Source organism: Sinocyclocheilus grahami, unplaced genomic scaffold (genome assembly GCF_001515645.1).
Source record: "Sinocyclocheilus grahami isolate Dianchi unplaced genomic scaffold, SAMN03320097.WGS_v1.1 scaffold53.1, whole genome shotgun sequence".
In the NCBI taxonomy this organism is placed as follows: domain Eukaryota; kingdom Metazoa; phylum Chordata; class Actinopteri; order Cypriniformes; family Cyprinidae; genus Sinocyclocheilus; species Sinocyclocheilus grahami.
In genome coordinates, this window is record NW_015505232.1 from 888,311 (window position 1) to 900,024 (window position 11,714).

Consider the following 11,714-nt stretch of genomic DNA (forward strand, 5'->3'; position numbering starts at 1 on the left):
AACAAATGCATAAGAATAACATTAGGGACAGAATGCATAAGTTTATCTTCTTTTTGTTCTGAGGTATGATGGAGTGTCAAGAAAATTCATCTCAATGAACTGTATACAGGTGTGCTTATGTCTCTCTCTTTCTTTTTAGGGGTTCTTTCTGTGTGTGTGTGTGTGTGTGTGTGTCTCTGACAATATGTATCTTTGCAGATGAATGGGCTCCTCTCCTGTCCCCACAAAAACAAAGCCTCTGTCCTGCGCAGCGGCAGCGCAGATAGTGCCAGATCTCTGAGCCAAAGGAACTCTGGAACACAAAAGCCCAACATCAGTGAGCCATAGTCTCCCTCTCTGAGGTATTACAGATCTCCATAGCAAATAACCAATGTCCAAATAAAAACTTAATGTATTCTGTTAGTCTTGAGAACAGAATCCACATATGGTTTAAAAAAAATGGTGGCCAAGAGCTTAGAAATGATTTTGAAAGCCTGTGATTAAATCACCATTAATCAAACTGTGTAATGCTGTACAATGAGGCATTTTGAGAGCTTGAAGTGTTTGAGTGGGAGGAAAAATACAGAAAGAGAAGAATAATATTTTTCATAAAGGATTTTGACACCATTATAATACTTTTAATTTTTTTTTAATCATGATTAAGTACGGGCAATACAAACTATAACATTTCCAACACATTCTTATTCAGTAAATAAATATTAATTGTTTGCAATGAGAATTTGTTGGAAATGTGTTTTGTTGTAGCATGACAATGCTACAATTTAAAAAAAAAATCCTAATAGTAATAAAAACAGGTTTCATTTTCTTTACGCAAAATATAATTTGGGGTTGGGATGAAATATAATATGTTTTCAACGGGTTTTGGGAGATGCAACCTCGAATCATTTGCTACAGTGCAGGGGGGAAAAACAGCATAAATTAATGTTTCAAATAATCTTGAACCATTATAATCTTATAGCCTAGTTAATGGTCGTATTAGACATTAGTATAAAGTGTAAACAAGCAAGTTGGCTTTTTAATAGTAATTTGGTGTCTTGTTTTGGTGCTGGCAGAGAGTCTGTAAAGCCTGACATCAGCGGCTGCTCTGTAATGAGCTCATCTAATCGCAGTGGTTCAGTCCGTGTTTTACACATTGCCAGAGAACAGCAACGCCGTTTTAATTCGGGGAATATTCTTCACGACTCTCTCTAATTTCTCTTCAACGACTTAAAAAGGACGTACAGATACAAAAAAGTCGTCCAAAAGCTGCAGAAGATTTAGAAACCGATAAAGTAGTTAAACATGCGATTAAAACATGATTTTGTAATCGACGGCTAGAGTTAAGCAGCGGGGAAGAGCCGGCGAGTATTTCCAGTCAGGAATCACCGGACTCCAGTCAGTGGAAGCGAGACGCACAGATCCGCGTCCGTCAGAACCGCGCCTGATCTGAGGCTACACGCTCACATAAAGGTAAACGAGTCTCATCTTAGTATATACTCCAATTATCTCTGTGTATCTGAACGCAGCCTTATGCATAATTTACTGGCAAATATCGTACTGTATTAATTTTTAAAAAAGCATATGGAAGTCTCGGTTCATTTTGTCTTAACGTTTGATATTAACCGTTAACTTAACGTTGTGTTTTGCTCATAAGAATAACGTCATGTTAATTATCTCAAACCTAAATGAACAAAAGTCCATGTAAACTTAAGAAGCTGTTCGTGAAACTCAATACTGTAGCCTGTAAGAGATGTTTAAACTACATTGAGGTTAGTTTCTTTTCAAATGATTGACAGTTTGCGCTTGGAAAGTTTTATAGACGAATAAAAGAACATTGGCTCGGTTTTGTGGTCATAACTTTGCTTCTTTTTAACATTAAAATGCATTTTAAATGACCATATAGAGAATGTTACTTTTTATTTTGCAGACCGAAGATATTCAACTTATTCTCTAAATAGTCTGAATAATAGACTGCATTTTATGCTTTAATATAACAAACAGATGCAGAGATAAACAACCCCATACCACAAAACTAAAATATAAACTAAAATAGGTTATAGATCATTTCTAAATACACATGCTGAGTGAGGTGTTAAGCAAACAGCATAAAGTGCCAATACCCAATCAGAATGAGCTAAAAGAAGAAGATGAAGAAGAAAAAAACCTGTCATATACTGTGCTGATAAACATCATGTTTTGGATGTTGACCATCAGATTCCCATCAAGAAGAGAAAGGGGTTTCAATCAGCATGTCAACTATTTCAATTTCTATAGGCTGCACAATTGACTGCAGAAATATAACACTAGTCTACAAACAAGTGCTATTTTTCTGGAGAATCCTCTTGGCGCAAAGACCGTTTTCCACAGATTCTACACGACGAACTGTCCAGCATTTCAGAGCGGATGATGAATTTAAACAAGCAATGCCATATGTTGTTTGCTTCGCTGTTATTTGTAGTCCTGATGGAAATCTGGAAAATATTAGGAGATAATGCTGTCAAAATGATTGATCCTCTAGTAGTTGTTACATCCTTTAAGGAATATTCTGGGTTTAACACCCAATTAATACCCAAGTTAAGCCCAATTGAAGCTAAAATATATATTGTTTACATCTTTTGGCTATACTATTGCAATTTAGTAATGAATTTTACATTAGGGTTAACATTTACAGTATGTTATTGACTTCCATTGTGCCTCACTGTAACACTTATATTTCCTTAGTAGAAATGATTTTTTCTGGTAATAAACATTGAGCTTGTATTGACCTTGGGGTTAAACTAATCAAATATCAGTAGAATCAGATTTGAGATCATTTCAGTTGCAAAGTATAGGCTACTAATACTCTGGCATAACAAATCATTTCCTCCGACACATTACTTTATAAGCTTTACTATACACTGATGAATCTGGACATATTTTCTCTGTCTGCAATATGAATGAGCTCTGTGATCTGTGACATGAAGTTCAGCAGGATGGACAGCTCTCCCCTCCCACGGGCAGAAATTTCTTCCAAGCCATCACTCCGACGGACAGACAACTCGCGTCCCATAAACCACCAGGCATAATGAAGAACAAGACACACCAACAATTCAGCGATTCCTTCTGTAGATGTTTTTATACCTCAGAGATATTTTGTTTCAGCTAGCAGGTTCTCTACAGTTTTCTTGTTTTTCCAAACATGTTTAATAAATCAAACGGGAAAATGATAATCAGACTCTAATCGATTCATCACAAGCAGCTCATTAGCCCCAAAGGGCTGAAGCCTCTTCTGGGTCACAACAAGCCTTCTCAGCATCTACAGAAAAAAAGTGGTTCACTTATTTTTTTATATTAACTGTTCAGATCTGAGTAAATGGCTAGAATCTAAAGGGGAACATTGGTTTCTTTAATAATCTGATCCTGTATTCATCCTGACAGCCGTTTCTATTTATTTTAGGTCCTGTGAACTCATGATGCTGTAGACACCAGGAGCTAAATCTCTAAAGGATGAAGATCAGGATGTTGCCTAGAATATACAATCTTGTATTTATTTGTCCTGTATAAGTAAAATAATTGTTTGACATCCATCTGAATGGTCTGAACCAGAATGGCCAAGCCGTTCTACAGACTACAGCACTTTTTAAGGCGGGCTCAGTTGCTTCTGTTTTTTCTGGGTGTGGCTTACATCATGGCAGGAAGCGTGTTACTGCTTCAGCGCTCCAGTGTGCTAACATTTCAGAGAGAAACAGATACCGCGGCGCTACCTTCACTACCAGCGCCACCTAGACCCCTGGAGCTACCTGCTGCCAGGTGGTTGTACAGAAGGAATGTCATCCAAGTGATGGAGAACCAACCTCGTGATCAGACAGACAGCAGAAAGGACCAAAAACACTTCATATCTCGTAATCTGGAGATCAGGCATTTGAGACGCCACTGGTTCCATGATAATGCAGAACAGAAAAGCTCTTCTGAACATAATCTGTCACACAAGAAAGACAGACAAAAAGGTAATGGTTTATAAAATAACCATCTTAAATTGGAGATTTTTTATAGTTATTCTAAATTGTTTCTGAATCATTCTCAACAAGGAACCTACATCGGATGTTTTATAAACAATGAAACGGAGCACGCACTCGGCGGGACCATTCTTTATGATTTCCGCAAAATGACCAGCGCCTTGTGTCAGGACACCTGCTCTGAGAGGTAACGTCTTAAAGAAGGTACACAGAGTAAATGAAAGAAAGCCTGTTCTTTTAGAAGAATGCATTTAGTGTTTATCCACAGAAGCAGGTGGCAGAATGTGAGCTGGCTGACGCGACTGACCTGGAGTTCATCCAGAGAGTCACAGTCAGCAAGAGAAAGAGTGTTAAAAATACATAAATACTAAAGCCATTTCAAATACAGAAATGCCATTTTAAAACAATCAACTTGGAATATTCAAAAGTCAGAAAAAAATGTATTCACTGCTCAAAATATTATTATGTGCTGCTTCGTTTAGGAAATGCCAACAGGTACTTTCTGATGCATTTATCCACCTTATTCTTAAACGCAGAAGTGCAGTATTTCTGACGAGATAAGACTGGTAAAGCAGAACAGAACAATGTAAAATAGAACAGAATACAATAGAATAGCATGTGCATGTCTATGTAAATTCCCTCAAAAGTTCACCCAAAATTGTGTCATCATTTACTCCAAACCTGTATTCTTTCCTCTGGTGAACACACACAAAAAAAGATATTTTGAAGAATGTGGTTAACTGAACAGTTGATGATTCCCTTTGACTCCCGTAGTAAGGACAAAAATACAATGATCATCAGCTGTTCGGTTACCAACATTCTTTAAAATATTTATCAGAAAGAAAGAAACTCTAAATGAGGGTAAATGAGGGCTTTTGAGAGTAAATGACAACTTATTTTTTTACTTTTGAGTGAACCATGCTTGAAGGCTGTGTCCTCTTTGCAGTGGGTTCCGGTATGCTGGGCTGGAGTATGGAGCGGAGTGTCACTGTGGAAATCGGGTCTGTGCCCACCGGGCTCGGGGTGAAGACTGTAATCTGGATTGCCGTGGAGAGAAGGGATCCCGCTGTGGAGGGGTGGGACGCATGTCTGTTTACAGAGTTGAGGATAGACTTCCAGGACAGAGGAGATGTGAGTCACATTAAAACAGAAGTATTACAAACATGAACACGATTCTGCTTGAACAGGCCACACACATATGACATGTTTAATGGGATTTTTTTTGTGAGTAATGGATTAGAGAATAACTATCTTAAAGGCCAGAACTCGGACTAAACTGGGCCTGGATGGAGTATGATTAAATGAGACAGAAAAGCGTGACCCCGGGTAAAAATAAGCAAGTACAAGCAAGTACATTTGTAGTACATTCTTATTTTTGTGCTAAATAAAATTGTTATACACTATAAATACACTAAATAAAAGTATATTTCTACTGCGGTAGTAGTTCAGTGCAATTGCAAAAGTATACTAAATACCACTGATTTTTAAATTGAAGTATATTATACCGCAAAAATATACAGAGGAGTCTTATTAGTGTATTTCTTAAAAGTGTGCTTTGAATGATTTAAAAATTTGTTCAACATTAGTACACTTTTATATAGTTATCCTAAATTGAAATTAAACAGATTTTATTTAAAATATATTAGTAATGTAATAGTTATTATAGGGGTGACCCCGAATAGTCGACGATTCGATGCTTCGATAGGATGAGCCTGATTCGACTACCAATCTCACAGTCGAATATTCGCGGGGTGTTATGATCATGCTATTTTGGCTTTATGGGGGTTCTCAAATGTCTGATTTCACATAGAACTACCGGTTTTCTCCCAATAAGTTAATATACAGCCTATTATGATAATGCTGTAAATAAGAATCTGAAAAGAAAGAAGCTTCAAATAAATATTTTAACGTGCGTGAATAAATCCAACCACCCCTATAGATTTAAGTTTCACTTTCCATAATCCGTGACCGACAGAGGAGCATCTTGGCGGCAGGGATTTAAAACTTTAAAGGGGTCATATGATGTTGCTTAAAAGAACATTATTTTATGTATTTGGTGTAATGAAATGTGTTTATGCGGAAGCACACGGCGTCACACACGGCGGCCTTGAGTGAGCGGCGGCCGGCGGATTCAACGAAGGAGCGGCCGGCGGGCTTGCGGCAACCACATGTGACGACCCCAGGCTGGACTCCGCTTCGTCCACGGTGAAAGCCGATCCAGCGATTCACAGCGCGAAGTTGATGTATTTCCTCAGCAACCAGCACGGATCAGCTCTAGGCATGACGAAGCGGATATCGTCCTCTTTTGGAAGGCCAAACAAAGTAGTTTCGCTTTCACAACGAAACACACAGTGCCTTCACGACAATACTACAGCGAGAATAAAAGTTACACCTTCTTTCTTTGCGTGAACATTTGGGCGGCGTTATGCAAATCTTCCCACATCTTGACGTAGACATGTGGGGGCGTGTTAGAACGAGCCGTTTTAGGTAGGCATGGTTGACTCTTAACCTTTATAAAGAATATCTCTTTGGATTTGAGACTTAATTCTTTGCAATTTTACAGATCTTATTTATGCACCAAGAGCTTGTAACACTCCAAAGAGAAAGGAAAAATTGAAAATCACATCATATGACCCCTTTAACAAGACTCAAAATGACACAGACAGAGTGAAAGACTGGATTTTTTCGATCAGGTAGGGTACAAGTGATTTCAAAACATTTCAGCCGGTTTATATATATATATATATCGTGTTTATATTATTTATCTCGTTTAAGATGCATTTGGTTGAGTCAAGCGCTTCATTGTTGTACTACTGTGATTATCTCTTCAATTATCTACAGTATTATCTCTTGCCGAGCAGGACAAACAACAATGCAGAATATTAATAACTATGACTGGACTGTCATACACATAACATTATAATGAGAGCATAAACGCTGTGAATTTTTAGAGTTTAGTTGCCATGTTTCTGTACGTTGTTGCATGAAGAACGCGTCCACAAAAGGAGTTCATTCAGAGCCACACAGACACGTTCGGTGCATTCGGGGGATTTTGTGCAGATAGTCTATAAGTCGTAATATTATGCTGTAGAAATAACGAAGCGTATTCCGAGTTAAATCAGCTCAAAACAGAAATGCAGAACATAACGTTATAATGAGAGCACTATTGCAAAAAATGTTAACTATCTTTTAATCAAAACATAAAACATTATTTACACCATTTGTATCTGCGAGGCGTACGTTACACATTTTCCCCGTGTGTTAACGTCAGTAATTATGACTGTCGAATGTCTGACTTGACTCTTGGTAATGTATTTTGCCCCGCCCCCAAACATATGATTCGACTATCAGTTGACTATCAGCAAGATTCGAAAATTCCGATTTGACTATGAAAATCCTTAGTCGGGGACACCCCTATGTTATAAGTACATTTTCCCAACTTTCCTATTAGGTACACTTAATATAAATACACTAATTAGTACGAACACTTGAATTGATTTTAAGTAGTCAGATAAAGTACCAGAAGTGTTTTATAACTGCATTGCTCAGAAGTGTGCTAGGATTGCTTTACATAAAATTTTAGTGGATTTTTATATATACTATCCCTAAGTTCTATTTGGATTTTCATGAAAAATAGCACCAATAGCACATGATTGGATTATTCATATGTGTTTAGATTAGATTCACAATTTAACAGTAAGTATACTTTTAGCATAACGTACTTGAAGTGCTAATGACAGTAATAGTGTACTTGATTATACCATTTAAAGACACCATAAACATGTAGTTAAGTATATCATACAAAGGGAAAGGTAACAATTACAATACATTTGAAATTAATTATTTAATCTAAAAAATGTGGGCAATACATTATAAATACATTTTGTATGTATTATTTTCTATGTATGATGAGTATATTTAAAAATATTTTGAAAGATGGTTACAGTTATACTACAAGTGGTAACTAAATAAATTTTATTAACAGAGAAAGTATGTTAAAAGCACATTTTAGTTCATATTCATGGTGTCCCAAAATAGCACTGTTGAGTAAACTTAAATGTTTTCAAGATTATCTTAAGAAGTACTAAAGAATAATTTTTAATATATTAAGTACAAAATTAGTGCACGAAAATAGAGCACTTTACTGTAAGTACATTATGGAAGTGTACTGAAGTAAAGTGTATTTTACTGCACTTTTTTTCACCTGGGGAGAGATAGTGAGCACCGCTCTTGTTGTAACTTCATGTGGCATTTGCTGAATACAGTGAGGTTCACCTGAGGATTTGGGTAAGAAGACTTCTGTTCAATGTTTCTCAGACAGAACTGTGCACTACCACGGCTGTTACAAGAAGTCACAGAACTCTACCGCTGGCTTCCTGAACCAGACCTCTGGCCCGACACACACACCTCAGCAGTGTATCGAGACCTGTACTGATCAGGTTCAATTCACAAATGCATTTATCCATCCATACAAATGTGTTTTCTTTATGGTGATCATTAGACTAGAAAAGTAATGTGCATTATGAATAATACTTGTACTACAAGTTCTACTATTCAATAAAAATATAATAAAATAAAAATATTTATAAAATGCTGTATATTATTATTATTATTATTATCACTAATTATACAATTAATTAAAAAAATGTTATTAAAATAAATAATACATTATTATTTTTTTTTCATTACTAACAGTAATAAAAATCATAATTTTGAGGCCAAGCCTCAAAGGTGCATAGTTATTATTATTAATAATAATAAAACTAATGTTAATACTAATTCTTAAATCTCTGCTTAATTCACACTGTATTTGTTTAGACTAGAAGGACATCATTTGGCTGACCATTACTACTCATTACAGGTGATATCTTTTATTTCCATTCCTTCACTTGTAAATTGTGTGTGACCTTATCAGGACCTGCCATTGGCCCTTTTGAGAGGGCAGGACTGTTTCTGCAGCCATGCCCCATTTCTCTTCACAATCCAGATGAGTGAACAGGAATACATGTGTGAGAGGAGCAACCAAACAAACCACACCTCTCCTTATGACCTTGACTACTACTGGGTGTACAGTACTCCTGTGCTTGGTAACCTACAGCATGTAATTCAAACTTTACGGCTCTTTAAGAACTAATGCTGCAACCGCAAAGATCTGTTCTTTCAGATGCAACGTGCAAAGAAAGGAGATTTATGCCCCAGAAGTCCAGCACTCTTGTAGCCCTGTCCAGCTTTCCAGGGGCAGGAAACACCTGGTTACGTCACCTGATTGAACTCGCCACTGGATTCTACACCGGCAGCTATTACTTTGATGGATCTCTGTACAACAAAGGTGAAAGTCCACTAATAAGACTTAAACACTCATCACTTTCAGCTGTGAGATTTATTATGAGTCTGCAGGAGTGAGAAAATGAACTCAACAGAAACACAAACACTTTTAGGTCTTGCCCAAAATAAAGAAGATCAAAACTGACGTATCTTAAACATCTCATTTGTTAGTCCTTGATTGGAAAGCAAATAGAGACTCGGCTCAAATTTTTCTCCTCAGGAATAGTGGTTCTCTCACATCTCTGCAGGTTTTAAAGGAGAGAAGGATTACTGGCAGAGCGGGAGAGTCATCTGCGTCAAGACTCATGAAAGCGGCCAGCGTGAGATTGAAATGTTCGACTCGGCCATCCTGCTAATGCGAAACCCCTATCGTTCTCTAATGGCAGAGTTCAACCGCAAGTGTGCCGGACACCTGGGCTACGCGTCAGATGTTCACTGGAGGAGCAAAGGTGCTAATGATGAAACACCATTAGTTTCAGCCTTACAGTATATTCAAAGAGTTTAGAGCAATGGGTCTTAACCAGGTGACTTCAGCAAACATCTAGGCCGCAAGATGACTTATATAAGATGATGAGTTATGATGATAAGTTAAAAAAAAGCTAAAACAATAAAAAAATAAATAAAACGTATTTCTACCCCTCAACAACTGTTTTTGTCTTTGAAAAAACAAGATTCCCGACTGTCTTGTAAAAGTGGGATAAATCTGGAAATGGTCCTAAAACGCCGTAGGCATAGATGTAATATGTTATTGTTGTTTTTGCATATATTTATTAATTCAATGTTGTTAAATTTGAGTAAATATTAAATGTTATTATATGTTAAAATACCAAATATTTGTATATTTTAATACACTGTATATTAATACATTCTGTAAATAATATATATACATACATACATACATACATACATATTATTCTGTAAATTTCAAACGACTAAAAGATCATGTAAGTTCATTGGTTTAAAAGAATGGAATTAATATTCACTGGTTCTTAAAGAATAATATTCAACTCTTAAAACTTTTGCAATCCTAAATGATGTAAACTAGTTTCTATTTATTAATGTTTATGTTCTTATGCATTATTATTATTATATAGCCATATTAATATATAATCACGAAATTGTGCAGTCAAGATTGTGTAATTTTATTTTATTTTTAATCGCAAGTGCATTTTTTTCCAATCAGAAAAATCCAAATTCGATTTGTTTTCCCCAAGCTATGCAGTCCTAGGTTTAAGCTTGTGGGAGATGCTAGTTTAGTTTTAACAGTGATGCTTTTTTTTGTTCTTCACAGAGTGGTCAGAGTTTGTGGACAGCTATTCATCCTGGTGGGTGTCTCACGCTCTGGCCTGGTTGCGGTTTGCCCACCGCCTGCTGGTGGTACACTTTGAAAATCTACAAGAAGATCTAGCCCCTCAGTTAAAGACCATCACCGCTTTCCTGAACACCAGCATTCCTGAGGAAAGACTTCTGTGCACAAAGAGCAACAGAGACGGCCATTTTAAACGCTCTGGATCACGTAGCCTGACCTTTGACCCCTTCACCCCCGAAATGAGAGCTCGTATAGATGAATACATCCGGACAGTAGACAGTGCTCTCAGAGACAGAAACCTTGACGGCCTACCACAGGAGTACATGCCCAGATGAGGATTCGTGAACGCAGATGCTGCCCTCTGCTGGAGGGAGGACACAGAAACACAAAGTGCCTGAGTAAAAACACAACTGCTGTCTGTCTGTTGTTTTATTTGTGCTTTATGTTTGTGGTTGTGCTGTCACTTGTTTGATAGCATTGTGGAGACTTTGTCTAGTTCATATGTTTTATCATTAAACCGATCAATTCTCATAGTATCAGTTTCAGTCCATTTTAATATCATCCTTAAGTAGATTACACTATCCTAAGATATTTAGGTGATAAGGTGCCTTTATACTTAAAATCCAAAGTGTATTTATTTGAAACTGTGTTTCTGATGTGGAATCTCAGGGTCAAAGTGTCTTCAGTGGACAAAGATGCATTCATTCCAGAGAGATGCATCAGGGAAAAATGTTCCCTCATGAACAAAGATGAGACATCTTGCTCTTGTGTGATGAACAGTTTGTGTCCTTCGGTTATTTTATTACTACAATGAATCAAAAGCATAAATCTGAAGGCTTACAGCATGGGCATGATCTTAATTAGTGAACCTCAGATAGACAGATAAGACAACCAAGGAAGAGCAACCCTGGCTTTCCCTGAGAGCTATACATAAGGGCTGGACATTCATTTGTACACAAAACCACAGTCATAAAAAGAGAAAATACCATTTTCAGCATGGGTTTGACTGGATAAATGTATCTGATGATGTACTATTTTCTTCTTTCTCCATAGTGGCAATTAGGAAGACTCCAATGTTTCATTTAGCAGGCTACTAAAGGATGGTA

The 11,714-nt window shown here is 37.0% G+C and overlaps 1 protein-coding gene across 1 annotated transcript; it reads left to right on the forward strand.

Annotated features, from left to right (window-relative positions):
- Window positions 1–1,140: 1,140 nt before the first annotated feature.
- Window positions 1,141–11,126, forward strand: wscd1b (WSC domain containing 1b). Its single transcript, XM_016269553.1, has 9 exons — window positions 1,141–1,449; window positions 3,416–3,965; window positions 4,047–4,161; window positions 4,921–5,105; window positions 8,292–8,413; window positions 8,890–9,061; window positions 9,139–9,303; window positions 9,548–9,748; window positions 10,591–11,126. The coding sequence occupies exons 2-9, from the start codon at window positions 3,566–3,568 to the stop codon at window positions 10,941–10,943; spliced, it is 1,713 nt and encodes a 570-aa protein (XP_016125039.1). The 5' UTR covers window positions 1,141–1,449; window positions 3,416–3,565; the 3' UTR covers window positions 10,944–11,126.
- Window positions 11,127–11,714: the final 588 nt, after the last annotated feature.

Coding starts and splice junctions, on each gene's coding strand:
- wscd1b (XM_016269553.1), top strand. CDS start 3,566: ATGGCCAAGCCGTTCTACAGACTACAGCACTTTTTAAGGCGGGCTCAG. Junction 9,062..9,138: donor GTACAGTACTCCTGTGCTTG/GTAACCTACAGC, acceptor CTGTTCTTTCAG/ATGCAACGTGCAAAGAAAGG. Junction 9,304..9,547: donor TGGATCTCTGTACAACAAAG/GTGAAAGTCCAC, acceptor ACATCTCTGCAG/GTTTTAAAGGAGAGAAGGAT.